Raw genomic sequence first — 17,461 nt, forward strand, 5'->3', positions numbered from 1 at the left:
GCCTTTCGTGCCCTGACTAATGATGACGCCACACAACTCTTGCTTTTTTTGACACGAGACCCGTGAGGTAGAGAAATACAGATCTCAGCGTCTTCTCTCTCCATTTCTCTTTTATCCATAGAGATTAGGAAATTGGCTAGAGGGGCCCGAAGCCACTTTTTTAGGATGAGGGCAGCCGGGCGAACACCGGCCTCAGTTCTGGGAGTGGTTGTCCTCTCGCGAGAAAGGCTTGGCGGGGAGGGTGTCGAGGACGAAGAGAGGGAGGAGTCCCGGCCGCCTCCGCCTCCTGTTGGCGGGGGAGGGGGGCCAGAGGGAGGGGACTGTTGCTGATCTCTGGATGTTCTGGGTAGTCTGAGAAGGAGAGTATGAGGCGAGCTCCAGCCCGGGTGCGGCCGGGCTTTGGAGGCGAAGGCATTGCCGCCGCCTCCGCCTCCACGGTTTAACTCGCTGCGCCCGCGAGGGACGGCGCGCGGATGGTGCCGGTGCGGCTTGGGTGTTGATCCGCGGGTCCCCTCCTCTTCCCCTCCCCCATTCGGGGGTCTCCCCTCGTACCCCCGCTCCAGCAGAGCCATGTCTCGGGGTGGCTGCTGCCCACACCTGTTGTGGGACGTGAGGAAAAGGTCCCTCGGGCTGGAGGACCCGTCCCGGCTGCGGAGCCGCTACCTGGGTGAGCGGGGCCCCCGGGGCGGAGGCGCTGAGGTCGCCGCCCGGAGATGGGGGAGGGGGCCACGCCGCGGGGGCTGTTGGAGGTGGGACCGCGCTTGGGCAGGGGCCCCCCGGGCTCTCCAGGGTGTGGGTGGGGTCTCTGGCCGACTGACCCCGCGCTCGGGTGCTCCTACGCTCAAGCACCCCTACTTGCTGCCAGCCGCCTCCCTTGCTGGGTTCTTCGTGGGGGGCCGGGCGTGGGGCGGGCGGTACTTTTCGAGGAAAGGTGTTGGGGTCGTCACTGGCTAGGGACTCGGGAGAAGATTGCCCTAGTCTCGCGGAGCTACCGCGTTTGGAGCGAAAGTTGGCGCTTTTGCTCTTCAACGCGCTCTCCGCTCAGCCGGAGGACCCAAGTTTTTGTTGATCCCTCTGTTCCTCCCCCTCACTCTCCGGAGGATTTCGGTGTTGGCTGCGACGCGTCGACCACCTTCAGGGACTTCACGCTGCATATAGAGTCGGCGGAAACTGTTTTTGCGGCTTTAAGCCAAACCTGAAAAGTGATAGCTGAGCTCTCCTCCCCACCCCCGCGCGCCTCCGCGGTTCGTCTGGGAGGTTCAGTTCGTTTTGACCGCTTTAAGGTGGTGTTGGGTTTCACGTTCCTATTCCCACCCCTGTAAAACACAATTGGCATTTACTGTTTCTTAGTTAAGCTTTCTAAAAACAACCTTCAGTGCTTGACGGAACAGTCTTCCACTGTTTTTCGTTTTGGATAACATGGTTTTGTGAGAATTCTGGGTCATGCCTGAGCTAACTATAGGAAAGTCCAGTTTCTTAAAAGTGGAAGGATATTCAGTAAGGGTCTTTTTGGTTTCTTTCTGTGTATTCTTTCCATTAGAGCTTCTTTTCTATTTTTAATTTAAAGATAACATCAAGTAAATTTTTTCTATCCCGTTTTGTCACTTCCTAGGTAAAACTATTGCTGTCATTTGGTTTTGGCTAAATGAAATCTCGTCACAGCCAACAGTCCTGGTTTTATGTAAGAGAAGTTAGCATGTGTTTTTTATGCATCTTGTTTTTTAGTGCCTCAAGCAACATGAATATATTCTCCTTGTAAAAATTCAGAGAATAAAAATGAAGCAAAAACCCTTGTGATCCCTCCCATTCAATTTCACATCCTCCCCTCCAAGAAATAACAATGTACCTGTTTGCTGAATATTCTTTCAAACCTTTCTTTACATTCTTATAAGCATATATGTCCATATAGAAATGTGTACTTTGTGTGAGTGACCTGCATATATGGTATCATATTGTAAGCATTTTATAACATGCTTTTTCTGTACTACATCTTGGAGATATTTCCATGGTAATAAAAATAAATCCATTCAGTCTTTTAAACTATCTTATACTTAATAGTATGAGGGTACGGTGGTCGACTCAACGTTGCTTTCTAAATGGACGTTGGCTGTTACTAAGTGCACTGCAATGAACATCCTCCTACGTGCCTTTCGTGCATTTATTTGTTCTGGGATAAATACTTGGAGTGGTGATTAATCACTTTTAAACCTGCAGAGTGTTTTTTTGTTTTTTTATCATTAACCTAAAAGGAGGTGCATGCAATATTTCTTTTAGAATTTGCTGAGAAAGGACCTATTTTTAACTGAAAACAAACTTTATAATTTGTTTTTTTAAAATCTCACTTGGAGAGTGTAAATAAGAATTTATGTTTAAGTTTTTATATGAACTTTTTATTCTGGTCTCGTTCAGCTGCAGCTATGATCGAGTTGATTAAAATATAATAAAATCATACATTTTCTTTTTCCCTTCCCACCCTGCTTCCCAGTGGGATGGAGTGTATTGGGTGGAGGAGATTGAAGGGTAAGGTTCTAGTGGCTTCAGTAAAAAGTTTGAATTATTTTCAAATATGTGTATTTATATGGGGTATTCCTTAATATTTTGTGCCAATAAGACTTTATAATTAGGACATTCGTGGTACAGCTTTTGTTAGAAGTGGTTTTCTAAGTATTTGAACCAGCTTTAAAGTAATTCATTGTTTTTCATTCGTAGTAGACTTTCTTTACACCATTAGTTTATTCAACTGTTCCACATGGCATTGCCAAAATTGGCTTAGCAGTCAGGAAACAGCACAATCAAATTAGTAGTCCCTGAATTAATGAAGTTTTTAAAGTTAGTTTTTGAAGTACTCCATATAAAGCCTTCTTTTTAAAAGTCCGAAGACTATCCTGTGTTAGACAGTATACATAGCTTCTGTGTGTGTATATACTGTTCTGTATGTTAAGTATTTTGCTAAAATGTTGCCATTGTTTGTGTTTCTAATAATGACTTACACTAAATAAAATTGGATTTTTTGGTTAACATTTGCCTTTCAAATTATTTCACCATAGTATGCCTTTCCTATAATAGTATATAAGCTTTGTAGTTGAATTTTATTTAAATTTGATTAATTCCTTTTTTTCTTCCCATCAAAGAATATTCCAGCTCACAAAACACCCTTTTATGTTGTCTGAATGAGTTTAATAATTTGTCATGTTAATTAGGAGAAAATATATCACCCAGATTCACAGGATTCACTTGAGCTAAAACTGTTGTTTTGGCTTGGCACAGATTCAGAGGTGGTTAGGGATTCTAATCTTTATGAGCCTAAGTTCCAGTGTAGGATTTTTAAAGAATAATTTTATTTTCAAAGTTGAGAGTCAAATACAACTATAGTTTTAATTGTTCCAGAGTTTCTGAAGACCCTGTATACTAACTAGTGTAGTGCTTTGTAATTTTGTGATAGTTGCAATAGCTTATGTAGGCACATTTCATTCTAATATGTTATATTTAGAACATAAATTGAGTATAAAAGAACTATAGTTTCTACACATTTATTTTGATTCAGTGTTTATGTAGCTCCTCATGTTTCTGTCATTTTTGACAGACTTTGCTATTATTAAAATTTAAACTTCTAAAGTAAAACTGAAAAACTTTCAAAGGAATTTGTTTACTATAATGTATAATATACTTAATATAAATATAAAATATCTAAATTCTGATTAGTCAGCCAGTGACAATTTAAAAAAAAATTTAGTAGACATTGAAATCTTTTTTTGTAAGGGTTTAGGAAGTCAGTATCCTTTGAATATCATTAGTAAAGTATTATTGAAATGGTAATTTTTCATTTAAATTACTCGTTAGCGTATCCCAAATACATCTACATTCTAAATGACCAGTTTTTTCATAATGTGTTGCCAAGTTACAATATATTTATTATATGAAGCTCTGTAAGTTCTGACTTTTACCTCCTTTGTTATTCTTTGGAGAAAGTTAGTGGAATATTTGACCACTAGAAGCATATTAGCAGTCATGACAACTGTAGACAATATGGTACCTCTACTGATTCCATTCCTCCCTGGAATACCATGCATTGAGTTGGGATAGTGGGATAGTGGGATATCCCTTAGAAGGGATAGTGGCTTTTGACAGAATAGAATTTATATTACAGATATGTTGTTAGAGCAATGTTTTTCCAACGTTTTGACCATGAGCCACAGAATACGTTTACATGGTGAATACATTTACACTTACCCAACAAAAATTAAAGATTCTCCAAATGTATTTAGCCTTATTAGGTGGGATGCTTTCTAGTTTCTGTTCTGTATCATGTTATTAAAAATGTTAGTGTTGACCCAGCCAAATACCCATTTAGTCAAGGTTTGGTTTGCAAAACGGTTCTGGGTGGTGTCTAGGTGGGGTTCCCAGGTACTTGAGCAGATTTTGCTTTTTTAAAGACTGTTTATGTCTAACTAGGAAGATATCAAATTGTGGAACTTTCTTTTAATTATGTCTTGGAAAAAAAGATTTTTAAAAGTAATGGTTTTATAATGTTAGCTGCCTTGTCTGTTTTATTTTTTGAAGTTGATATAAAGTTTACTAATTTTGAAAAAAAACTAAGATAGGGCATTTTAAAATTATCATTTCTTAGGTAAATAGCTATAGTGGGATTGCTAGATTGTATGATGTGTTTAACTTTGTAAGAAACTGGCAGGCTGTTTTCTAAAATAATTGTACCATACTGCATTCCCACCAGCAGTGTATGAAAGTTCTACTTGTTTTCCATTCTCATCAGCACTTGATATTGTAAGTCTTCCTAATTCTAGCTTTTGTATTAAGTGTCTACAGGTGTATCATTGTGGTTTTAATTTGCATTTCCTTGATGAATAGTGATGTCAAGCATCTTTTCATGTGCTCTTTTGCCATCTGTGTATTTTGGTTAAGTGTTCAAGTTTATCTTCTTAATACTGAGTATAAGAATTCTTTATATATTATATGAGTTCTTAGTCAGATATGCATTTTGCATATATTTCTTCCATTTTGTGTAGTCTTTTTCTTAACAGGGTCTTTTAGATACTTCATTTTTAAAAGTTCGATCTAAGAATCTTTACCTAATCCAAAGTAAAAGATTTCTCCTGTGTTTTCTTCTAGAAATTTTCTATTTCTAGCTCTTAAATTTAGGTCTGTGAAAATTTTTGAGTTAATTTTTACTTATGCTGGAAGATAAGGATCCAGATACATTCTTTTGCATATGAATGCAGTTGATCTAGCATCATTTATAAAAATACTGCCTCTTTATTGAAAATCAGTTATTTATATATATATAGAGAGATAAATTTCTGGGCTCTATTAGGTTCCATTGATATAGGTGTCTATCCTTATGCCAGTACCTTATGTCTTTATAGTTAAGTGTTGAAATCTACTAGTGTAATAAATAACTTTGAACTTGGTTCTCTCGTCCCCCCCTTCAATTGTTTTGGCTATAATAGGTCCTTTGTATTTCCATATAAATTTTAGAATAAGCCTGTGAATTTCTATAAAAAAGTTTGCTGGGATTTTGATTGGTATTATGTTGAATCTATAAATTATTTTAGAACTGACACCTTCATGATACTGAATCTCCCAAGTCTTGATAATGGTATATCTCTTCATGTATTTAGGTATTCTTTAATTTTTCTCAGCAGTTTTGTAGTTTTCATTATACAACTTACAATGCATATTTTGTTGGAATTGTTCCTAAGTATTTAATGTTTTTTTTGGGTATAGATTATTATATTTATTCTTATAATTAGAACGTCACAATCAAAGTAGTCTTTTCACTATGTTTTGTTAATGTGAAATTAAGTTTAGTTATAAGCAAAAGTTGGTTGCATAGCGAACAATAATTGTATTTTTGGTTTAACAGAAATAAAAGAATATTTCTCTTAACATGCAAGATTTAGTTTGTTACTTAGCCTTTTTGCCATGCAATTACATTGTAAATTTTTTTTAATTTTCAAAAGTGAAAATTACTTGTGTTGTTTGAGCTTTAAGAGTTGGAATGTTTAAGTGCAACATCATCAACATTAGCTCCTTAAAGAAAAAAGCAAAGTGACCTATGATATGTCTCCCTTGCAAGAGGGAATTTAGGTTTACAATTAACATGAAAATCATATATTAGATTCCTGTGGGAGATTGTTCAGCATACCTTATCCAGTTCTTCACAGTCTTAACATGCAGCGTTGAAGAGTTCTGGTAAGTATTTCTCCTTGGCGGCCTCATTTTCCCACAGGGAAGTACAAGTTTGCACATATACATAACATGGTGATAGAAAATAAAATATAGTAAATTAGACTTCTAAATTTCTATTCTAAGTCTCTGTCGATAACAGTAGATAAGTATGCACGCAGCAATGCTATTCAGAAGTGCAGACAACAAAAATATATTCAGTGGTTTTGGAGGTAGTTTAGAAAAAACAAAAGCACTGATCAGCGTTACTGGAAACAAAGATGTTAATCTTCCAACACCTAAATTGATGATTCAGTCCTTGGCCAGTGTCTCTCCAAACCAAGGTCTGTTGTCCAGGCCACTGGTCCCGATAGAAAAGTCCTCCATTTTTGGGTGTTTTTACCCTCCCCTAGCCACTCAAAACCGAGCGTGCATTACCTCATGTGGTCTCCGGCCCATCACTCCAAACGCCTCTTATTTACCGAGCACTCATAGCTGGATCCCCAGATCAAGTAGGGTGGGTGCTCAGGCCAGGGGGCAAAGGCGCTCCACCCAAGTCCGGCTCGGCTCCTGGTCCGGACAAGCTGCAGAAGGAAGGAAGTGAAAGGAAACAAACAAGGTGTAGCCAGCTCTCCTGGCCCCGCCTGCAACTTCCCTCAAATCCCAGCCCTCAGCCACACTAGTATTTAGTGTTTTAAAAGCTATTTTTAGATAATGCTTTTTAATTTCAGTATCCAATTGTTCATTGTTAGTATATAGAAATACATTTTTTAAGATATTGGCTTTGCATTCTGCAGCTTTAATAAGCCTTCTCATCAGTTTTATTTATTTTTTGCAGTTTCTTGGGGATTTTATGTAGGTGATTATGTCACTGCATGTCAAGGTTGTTTTTTTTTTTTTTCCTTTTCTACCTGTCTACCTTTTTTGCCCCCCTTTGCCTGATTGCACTGGCCAGTATTCCAATAGATTCTTGAATAGAAGTAAGTAGTCACAGTAGGCATCCTTGACTCTTTCTTATCCTGCGGGGTGGGGGAAAACATTTGGCCTTTTACTATTAAGTATGATGTTTACATTAAGTATGATGTTGGCTGTAGATTTTTTTTGTAGACGACCTTTATCAGGTTGAGGAAGTTCCCTTCTATTTCTAGTTTTCTGATTGTTATCATGAATGGTTGTTGAAATTTTCCAAAGGCATTTTCTACATCCATTGAGATGATTGATTTTTTTCACTTATTCGTTTTTATTCACATATTCACTTGTTAATATGGTATACTACATATTGACTCCATCTATACAAAATGTAAATACAAAGAAAGGTTATAGTGATGGAAATAGATTAGCAGTTATAATATGGCAGGGGAAGGATAGAGGGATTGAGAGGTACTACTAAGGGGGAGAGGCGTTTTCTTTTTGGAGTGAAGAAAATGCTCTAATATTGATTCTAGTGATGAATGCACAACTCTGCCAAAAGCCATTGATTGTACACTTTAGACGGACTGTAAGATATATAAATATGTTTCAATAAAATTGATTAAAAATGGTATATTGACATATTGATTGGTTTTTTTGAATGTTGAAACAGCATTCAGTTCCTGAGCTAAATCTGACTTGGTCATGATAAATTATCCTTTATGTCTTGCTGGTTTCAATTTTGTTCAGAATTTTTTGTCTGTGTTCACGAAGGATATAAATCTATAATTGTACCTTTTTTTTTGGGTTTTGGTATCAGAGTCATCCTGACCTCACAAAATAAGTTGGAAGTATTCCATTTTTTCTGCAATAGGTTGTGTAGAATTGAAATTACTTTTTTCCTTAAGCATTTTGGGCTTGGAGTTTTCTTTCTGAGAAGGTTTTGTTTTTTTTGTTTTTTAATAATTTTAACACTTTTTGAGATAATTATAGGTTCATTTGCAATTGAAAGAAATAATATAAAGAGATCCCATATAACCTTCAACTGGTTTTCCCCAGTAACATGTTGTATAACTATAGTACAACATCACAACCTGGCAGTTGATATTCCATGGACTGTATTCAGGTTTCAGCAGTTTTTCATGCACTCATTTGCATGTGGGTAAATTAATCCCATGTGATGTTAACATGTGTAGATTAATGTGACTGCATCACATTCAAGCTACAGAATAGGTCCATCACAAGGATCCCTCCTGATACCCTTTTATAGCCACAGTAAAAGGGGGGGTATCCCTCCCCATCTTCAACCTCTGGCATCCACTTTTCTGTACGCCATGTCTGTTATTTTGTCTTTTCATGAATGTTATATAAATGGAATCATACAGTATGGAATGTTTTGGGATTGGCTTTTTTCATTTAGCATAATTCTTGAGATCCATCCAAGTTGTCGTGTATATCAGTAGTTCATTCCTTTTTATTACTGTTGTTTCATGGTCTGGATATAATACTGTTTAACCATTCACTTTTTAAAAAAATATTTTTTTATTTATTTTTGAAAGATATATAGATCACACACTATGTTCCACTTTTTGGAAAAAAAAATTTTTTTTTAAAGATTTATTTATTTTTCTCCCTCTCCTCCTGTTGTCTGCTCTCTGTGTCCTTTCGCTGTGTGTTCTTTTGCATCTGCTTAAATTATCCAGCGGTACTGGGAAACTGTGTCTTTTTTGTTGTGTCAGCTCTCTGTGTGTGCTGCACCACTCCTGGGCAGGTTGTGCTTTTTTCACGCAGGGTGGCTCTCCTTGCGGGGTGCACTCCTTGCACGTGGGGCACTCCTACGTGGAGGCACCCCGGCGTGGCACGGCATTCCTTGTGGGCAGCAGCTCTGCCTGTGGGCCAGCTTACTACACGGACCAGGAGGCCCTGGAGATCGAATCCTGGACCCTCCGTATGGTAGATGGATGCTCTATGAGTTGAGCCACATTCGCTTCCCCCATTCATTTCTTTTTTTTTTTTTTTTTAAAGATTTATTTATTTATTTAATTTCCCCCCCTCCCCTGGTTGTCTGTTCTTGGTGTCTATTTGCTGCGTCTTGTTTCTTTGTCCGCTTCTGTTGTCGTCAGTGGCACGGGAAGTGTGGGCGGCACCATTCCTGGGCAGGCTGCACTTTCTTTCGCGCTGGGCGGCTCTCCTTACGGGTGCACTCCTTGCGCGTGGGGCTCCCCTTTGCGGGGGACACCACTGTGTGGCACAGCACTCCTTGCGCGCATCAGCACTGCGCATGGGCCAGCTCCACACGGGTCAAGGAGGCCCGGGGTTTGAACCGCGGACCTCCCATATGGTAGACGGACGCCCTAACCACTGGGCCAAAGTCCGTTTCCCCCCATTCATTTCTTGATGGATATTTGGGTTGTTTTCAGTTTTGGATAATTAAGAATAAAGGTTTCATGAGCAATTTTTATAAAGGTTTTTGTAGGAACATAAGTTTTAATTTCTCTGGGACGATATCCAAGAGTACAATTACTGGGTCATATGGTAAATACATTGTTTAATTTTATAAGAAACTATCATGCTATTTTCCAGTTTGACTATATGTGCTATTTTATATTATCAGCCATGTATGAGTAATCTACTTTCTCTGCATCCTCATTAGCATTTGGTGTTATCACTATTCTATTTTAGCCGTTCAAATAAATGTGTAGTAATATTTCACTGTGGTTGTTTTGTTGAAGTATAGAGTAGGGTCTTTCCCCCTTCTTTTTTTGTATGATACACCTTGCCACTGTCAAAATACCTTGAGTTTAACTTTACTGATTTCAGTGATTTTAAATTAAGCAAATAATAGTTTATATATTAACTGTATTAAAATATATATTAGCTATGTGTAGTAATACAGTTAATATATACAAGCTAACATTGGCAATCATAAAGCATTTCTATATCTTTTCACTTTATTTGGCTTATGCATTGTGAACAAATTAACCTGATCCTCATTTTACATTGTTCTTTCTACACACAAGTTTTGCCACATTGTCTTAATTATGTATCTCCTATAAAAATGAACCTAATGTCTTATTGTCTGTCATCAGCATAGATAAATCAGATGGTCATTGTCATTTTCACATGAACAGACTTAAGTTCTTTTTAAGCTTAAACATTAAGACTGTTGATTTTTAATGTAATTTTTTTTCATTAGATTGCAGGTTTATAGAAAAATTATGCAGAAAATGCAGAGTTCCTATATGCCCTCCCTTGTTAGTAACATGTTAGAAGAGTGTGGTACCTTTGTTAAAATTGATGAAAGAATCTTACTATAATTCTCTTATCAACTATAGTCCATAATATAAGTAGGGTTCACTATGATGTACAGTCTTATAGTATTAAAACAATCGTTTTTATCCTAGTAATATATATACAACCTAAAATTTCACCTTTAATCACAGTCAAATATGTAATTCATTGCAGCTAATTACTTACATAATGTGCTATCATCAACACTATTTCCAAAACTTTTCCATCATCCCGAATATGATATCTATACCAATCATTAACCCCACCATTCCCTAACCTCACCCTGGCCCCGGGTAACTTGTATTCTAGTTCCTGACTCAATGAATTTACTTATTTTAAATATTTTTTATCTGTGGGATCTTGCGAGATCATATCTGTGAGAAAAAATAACATCTGTCCTTTTGTGTCTGACTTATTTCATTCAACATGATGTTAGGGTTTATCCATATTGTTGCATGTATCAGAATTCATTCCTTTTTATAACTAAATAGTATTCCATTGTGTGTATATACCACATTTTGTTTATCTTTTTATCAGTTGATGGATACTTGGGTTGCTTCCATCTTTTGGCAATTGTGAATAATGCTGCTGTGAATATTAGTGTGCAAGTATCTGTTTCAGTCCCTGCTTTAAATTCTTTTAGGTACATACCTAGAAGTGAGATTGCGAGATCATATGGTAATTCTATATTTAGCTTTCTGAGAAACTGCCAAAATGTCTTCCACAGCAGCTGCACCATTTTACATTCCCTCCAACAATGAACGAGTGTTTATATTTCTGCACATCCTATCCACAAACTTATTTCCTGTTTTTTAATATTTATTTGTTTGTTTGTTTTTATTTATTCCTTCTACCTCACCCCCAGATGGTTCCCTCGTCTCTCTTCTCATTGTCTGCTCATCTTCTTTAGGAGGCACTGGGAAAGGAACCCATGACCTCCCATGTGGGAGGTGAGTTGTCAACCCCTTGAGCCACTTCTGCTCTCTACTGGTTGCATCGTTTTTTGGTTGCATCATCTGCTGGTTACAGCCTGTGCTGGTTGCAGCGGTTGTGGTGTTTGCTTGGTGCGGCATCTGCAGTGTCTGCTGGTTGTGGTGTCTACTGGTTGTGGTGGTGGCAACATCTGCTGGTTGTGGCATCGACTTGGTTGTGGCATCTGCTCTTTGCAGCGTCTTGCTGGTTGCGGATTCTGTTTGTTGCAGCGGCTGCTCGTCTTCTTTAGGAGGCACTGAGAACTGAACCCAGGGCGTCCCATCTGGGAGGCAGGCGCCCAGTTGCTTGAGCCACATCTACTCCCTGTTTTCTGTTTTTTTTAATACTGACCATTCTAGTGGGTGTGAAATGGTGTCTTATTATGGTTTTGATTTGCTTTCCCCTAATGGATAATAATGTTAGCATCTTTTCAACTGTTTTTTGGTCATTTGTATATCATCTTTGAGGAAATGTCTATTCAAGTGTAAAGACTATTTTCTAGTTGGGTTGTTTGTCTTGTTGTTGAGTTGTAGGATTTTTAAAATATATCCTGTATATTAAACTTTCATCAGATATGTGGTTTCCAAATATTTTTTTTCATCCTGTGGGTTGTTGTTTTACTTTCATGATGAAATTCTTTGATGCACAGAAGATTTTAGCTTGGATAAAGCCCCAATTACCATTTTTTTCCTCTTGTTGCTTGTGCTTTTGGTTAGAAACCGTTGCCTTACACAGAGTCCTGAAGATGCGTCCGTATGTTTTCTTCTATGAGTTTTATAGTTCTTGTCCTTATATATAGGGATCCATCTTCATTCTTTTGCATACAGACATACAGTTTACCAGCATTATTTTTTGAAGGGACCGTTCTTACCCAGTAGAGTGGACTTGGCACCCTTGTCAAAAATAAGTTGGTTATTATTAATAAGATGGTTGGTTTTGGAATTCTCAGTTCAATACTGGTGTATATGTCTGTCCTTGCATCAGTGCCATGCTGTTTTGCTTACTGTACCTTTATAATAAGTTTTTTTTAATTAAAAAATTTTAAATATATATATTTCTATTTGAGAATTGTGAATTAACAATCATGGATACCATACAGGGTTCCTATATGTTACCCCACCACCGACATCTTACATTGTGACACATTTGTTAAAAATGGTGAAAGAACATCATGATATCACTGCTGTCTGTACTCCATAGCTTATATTTGGTACGTTTTTCCCACAAACCATCCTATTATTAACACCATATAGTAGTATATTTGTTATAGTTCATAAGAGAATGTTCTCATACTTGTACTTTTAATCACAGTTCATCATTCACCTCAGAGTTCACTATGCTGTATGGTCCTCTGTTTTGTACAGTCCATCCAAAGTGTACACTCAGTGGCTCTCAGTTTCATTGCAGAGTTGTGCTATTATCAGTTCTAGTCCATTACAGAGTGTTTTCATTAATCCAAAAGGAAAAATCCTATACTCTCTTATATCCCCTTATTTTTGATCCTTAGCATTGATATAGGACCTTTTTTTGCCATTGCTTTAAAAATATTACAATATTACTGTTAACCATTGTCTACACATTACATTAATTGTATTTTCCCCATGTATCTCCATATTAACATGTGGTAATAGAGGAACATTCTTGTATTTCTATTATTAACCACAATCATCATCCGCCACTGAAAATCACTGTTATACAGTCCCTAGATGATCCTCAGCTTTCTTTCAGTTGACATTAATGTCCCTAGATTACCCCTTTCAGCCACAATCACATTTATAAATCAGCAGTATTGATTATACTCACTATAAAGTGTTACCATTCATTCTGACCATTTCCCCAAATTTACAGTCCCCCTTAAACATCATTCTACATACATTCAGCATCAGCTCTCTTTTCTCAATCTACATTCTATCTCCTAGTAACATGTACTCTATAGTTTACCTGCATAAGTTTACTTCAGCATCAGCTCTCTTTTCTCAATCTACATTCTATCTCCTAGTAACATGTACTCTATAGTTTACCTGCATAAGTTTACTCATAGTATTTAGTTCATATCAATGAGACCATATAATATTTCTTCTTCTGTGTATGGCTTTTTTCATTCAACATAGTATCCTCATCCATGTCGTTATATGCATCCCAAGTTCATTTCTTCTTACAGCTGAATAATATTCCATTGTATGTTTATACCGTATTTTGTTTATCCATTCATGGGTTGATGGACACCTGGGTTGTTTCCACCTTTTAGCAAGCGTGAATAATGCCGCTTTGAACATTGGTGTGTAAATCTTTTTTTTTTTTTTTTTACGATTTATTTATTTCTCTCCCCTTCCCCCCCACATCCCGGGGATCTGTTCTCTGTGTCTATTTGCTGCGTCTTCTTTGTCCGCTTCTGTTGTTGCCATCGGCAAGGGAATCTCTGTCTCTTTTTGTTGCGTCATCTTGCTGTGTCAGTTTTCCGTGTGTGCGGCTCCATTCCTGGACAGGCTGCACTTTCTTTCGCACTGGGCGGCTCTCCTTACAGGGCACACTCCTTGTGCGTGGAGCTCGCCTACAGGGGGACACCCCTGCGTGGCATGGCACTCCTTGTGCACATCAGCACTGCGCATAGGCCAGCTGCACACGGGTCAAGGAGGCCCGGGGTTTGAACCGCGGACCTCCCATGTGGTAAACGGGCGCCCTAACCACTGGGCCAAGTCCGTTTCCCGCAAATGTCTTTTCATGCCCTTGCTTTCAGTTCTTCTGAATATATTTCTGGCAGTGGGATTGCTGGACCATATGGCAATTCTATATTAGCTTCCTGAGGAACTGCCAAACTGTCTTGCACAGAGACTGCACAATTCTACATTTCCACCAACAGTGTAGGAGTGTTCCTATTCTCTGCATCCTTGTCAGCCTTTGTAGTTTTCTGTTTTTTTTTTTTTAAATACTGGCCATTATGTAAGGCATGAAATGTACCTTTAATTAAAAAAATTTTAAGGTACCAGGGGCCAGGGATTGAACCCCAGACCTTGTATGTGGGAAGCTTGTTGTTTTTGTGTGTGTTTGTTTTTAAGATGCAATAGGAACTGAACCTGTGACCTTCCATGTGGGAAGCAGGCACTCAACCGGTTGAGGTACGTTTGCTCCCACTCTCACTGTAGTGTTGATCTGCATTTCCCTAATATCTAGGGATGTTGAGCATCTTTTCATGTGCTTTTTGTTCATTTGTATTTCTTCTTTAGAAATATTTGTTCATATTTTTTGCCCATGTGCTATATATATGCTACATATATAATAAATATACACATATATGTTTTTTAAGGTATATATGTATATACTACATATATAGTAAGTATGCATATATGTATGTTTTTTAAGGTACCGGGACCTGGGTTTGAACCCAAGACCTCGTATTTGGGAAACCAGTGCTCAATCCCTGAGCTATACCAGCTCCCTCAAGTTGGTTTTTTGTTTGTTTGGTTGGTTGGTTTTGTTTTTAGGAGATACCGGAGGTCAAACCTAGGACTTTGTATATTGGAAGCAGGCACTTGAGCTACATCCGCTGCCTTGCCCATATTTTCATTGGGTTGCTTGTCTTTTTACTGTTGGGTTGTATGATTTCTTTATATAAAATGGAGATTAGACCCTTATTGGATGTACAGTTTATGAAAATCTTCTCCCAATAAATAGGCTGCTTTTTCACCTTCTTGACAAAGTCATTTGAGGCAGAAAAGTGTTTAATTTTGAGGAGGTCCCATTTATCTATTTTTTTCTTTTATTGCTTGTGCTTTGGGTGTAAGGTTTAAGAAGCCACCACCTACCACAAGATTTGAAGATATTTCTGTACCTTTTCTTCTAGGAGTTTTATGATTCTGCTTTTATGTTTAAATCCATTTTGAGTTGATTTTTGTATAAAGTGTGAGAAAGGGGCTTTCTTTTAGCTTTGGATATCCACTTCTTGCAGCACCTGTTGAATAGATTTTTCGGACCTAGTTGAGTGGGTTTGATAGCCTTGTCAAAAATCACTTGACCGTAGATATGAGGGTCTATTTCTGAATTCTCAATTCATTGCTCAATCTATCTTTATGCCAGTACCGTGCTGCTTTTATCACTGTAGCTACGTGATGCTTTAAAGTCAGGAAGTGAGAGTTGTCCAACTTTGTTCTTCTTTAAGACATTTTTGGCTATCCCGGGCCCCTTACCCTACCAAATAAATTTGATAATTGGCTTTTCCATTTCTGCAAAAAAGGCTGGTTGGAATTTTTGTTGGGATTGCTTTGAATCTTTAAATCAGTTTAGGTATAATTTTTTTTTTTTAATTTTTTTATTTTTTATTGACTTTGTAATAATATTACATTAAAAATATATATGTGAGGTCCCATTCAATCCCACCCCCCCCTCTCCCCCCCCCCCCCCAACAACACTCGTTCCCATCATCATGACACATCCATTGGATTTGGTAAGTACATCTTTGGTCACCTCTGCACCTCATATACATTGGTTCACATCATGGCCCATACTCTCCTCTATTCCATCAAGTGGGCCCTGTGAGGATTTACAATGTCCGGTGTTTACCTCTGAAGCACCATCCAGGGCAGCTCCATGTCCCGAAGACGCCTCCACCTCTCATCTCTTCCTGCCTTTCCCCATACCCTTTGTCCATTATGTCCACTTTTCCCAATCCAATGCCACCTCTTCTATGTGGACATTGGATTGGTTGTGTCCATTGCACCTCTATGTCAAGAGGAGGCTCAGATTCCACCTGGATGCTGGATGCAATCCTCCCATTTTCAGTTGTAATCACTCTAGGCTCCATGGTGTGGTGGTTGTCCTTCTTCAACTCCATCTTAGCTGAGTGTGGTAAGTCAGTTTAGGTATAATTGATATCTTAACAATATTTAGTCTTCCAATCCATAAACATGGAATGTCCTTCCATTTATTTAGGTCTTTTAAAATTTCTTTTAGCAGTGTTTTGTAGTTTTCTGAATACAGGTCCTTTATATCCTTGGTTAAGTTTATTCCTAAATATTTGATTCTTTTGGTTGCTTTTTATAATAGAATTTTTTTCTGACTTCCCTCTCAGATTGCTCATCAGTAGTGTAGAGAAATGCAACTGAATTTTGTGTATTAACCTGTATCCCGCCACTTTGCTGAACTCATCTATTAGTTCTATAGCTTTGTTGTGGATTTTTGGGGATTTTTTAGCTATAGGATCCTATCACTGCAATTAGCAAAATTTTTACATCTTCCTTTCCAATTTGAATGCCTTTTATTTGTTTCTTATCTAATTATACTCTAGCTAGAACTTCTAGCACATTATTGAATAACAGTGGTGACAGTGGGCATCCTTTTCTTGTTCCTGGTCTCAATGGGAAAGCTTTCAGTCTTTCACTATTGAATATAACGTTAGCTGTGGGTTTTTCATATATGCACTTTGCCATGTTGAGAAGTTTCCTTCAATTTCTGTCTTTTGGAGTGTTTTTATCAAGAAAGGGTGCTGTATTTGTCATATGCCTTTTCTGAGTCAATCGAGATGATCATGTAAATTATCTTCAGCGATTTATTGGTGGGTGTATTAAAATAATTGATTTTCTTATGTTGACATTCTGAGTAGTGTGTGTCTCGGAGTAGGTCTACTTACATTTCTTCTGATTGGGGTATGCTCTACTTCTTGGACATGTACATTCATTTCTTTCATAAGAACTGGGGGAAATTTCACCCATTATTTCCTCAAATTCTCTTTTTCCTTTACTTCTTCTGGAATTCCTATGACATGTATGCTGTTATGCTTCATGTTATCATTCAACTCCCTGAGCCCATGTTCAGTTATTTTTCATCCCTCTCTCTCTCTCTGATCTCTCTCCAGTGTCAGCTGCTCTGTCTTCTGCAGCAGTTATATGTCTTTAATGTGTTTTTTTTTTGTTTTTTTTTTAGTTGACAGAGTCAGGGATTGAACCCTGGACCTCATATGTGGGAAGCCAAAAATCAACCACTGAGCCACACTGGCTTCTCTGAATTTTGTTTTGTTTGCTTGCTTGCTTGTTTGCTTTGTTTTTGTTTTTAGGAGATATCAGGGATCGAGCCTGGTGCTTCATATGTGGGAAGCAGGCACTCAACTTCTTGA

The 17,461-nt window shown here is 38.1% G+C and overlaps 1 protein-coding gene and 1 long non-coding RNA gene across 7 annotated transcripts in view; one reads left to right on the top strand and one right to left on the bottom strand.

Moving 5' to 3' along the window:
* The first annotated feature begins 158 nt into the window (after nucleotides 1–158).
* The window catches only part of DCAF6 (DDB1 and CUL4 associated factor 6), a 173,157-nt gene continuing 155,854 nt past the window's right edge, over nucleotides 159–17,461 (top strand). For 3 of the 6 annotated variants that reach the window (XM_004464192.4, XM_004464193.4, XM_004464196.4), the window contains exon 1: nucleotides 231–667. In XM_004464192.4, coding sequence (XP_004464249.2) covers nucleotides 571–667 — 97 coding nt within the window. In that variant the 5' untranslated portion in view covers nucleotides 231–570. Of the gene's footprint in view, nucleotides 668–17,461 lie in introns of all 6 variants that reach the window. The other 3 variants (XM_004464197.4, XM_012527432.3, XM_012527431.3) reach the window with 2 other exon arrangements.
* LOC131280918 (uncharacterized) overlaps nucleotides 6,114–17,461 on the bottom strand; it is a 56,286-nt gene continuing 44,938 nt past the window's right edge. Inside the window, exons 2-3 of the long non-coding RNA XR_009188614.1 lie at nucleotides 6,622–6,767; nucleotides 6,114–6,232 (exon numbers count right to left, since the gene is read on the bottom strand). This is a non-coding gene — a long non-coding RNA (uncharacterized lncRNA). The remainder of the gene's footprint in view (nucleotides 6,233–6,621; nucleotides 6,768–17,461) is intronic.

The sequence above is a fragment of the Dasypus novemcinctus genome, chromosome 13 (assembly GCF_030445035.2).
Source record: "Dasypus novemcinctus isolate mDasNov1 chromosome 13, mDasNov1.1.hap2, whole genome shotgun sequence".
NCBI classification, from domain to species: domain Eukaryota; kingdom Metazoa; phylum Chordata; class Mammalia; order Cingulata; family Dasypodidae; genus Dasypus; species Dasypus novemcinctus.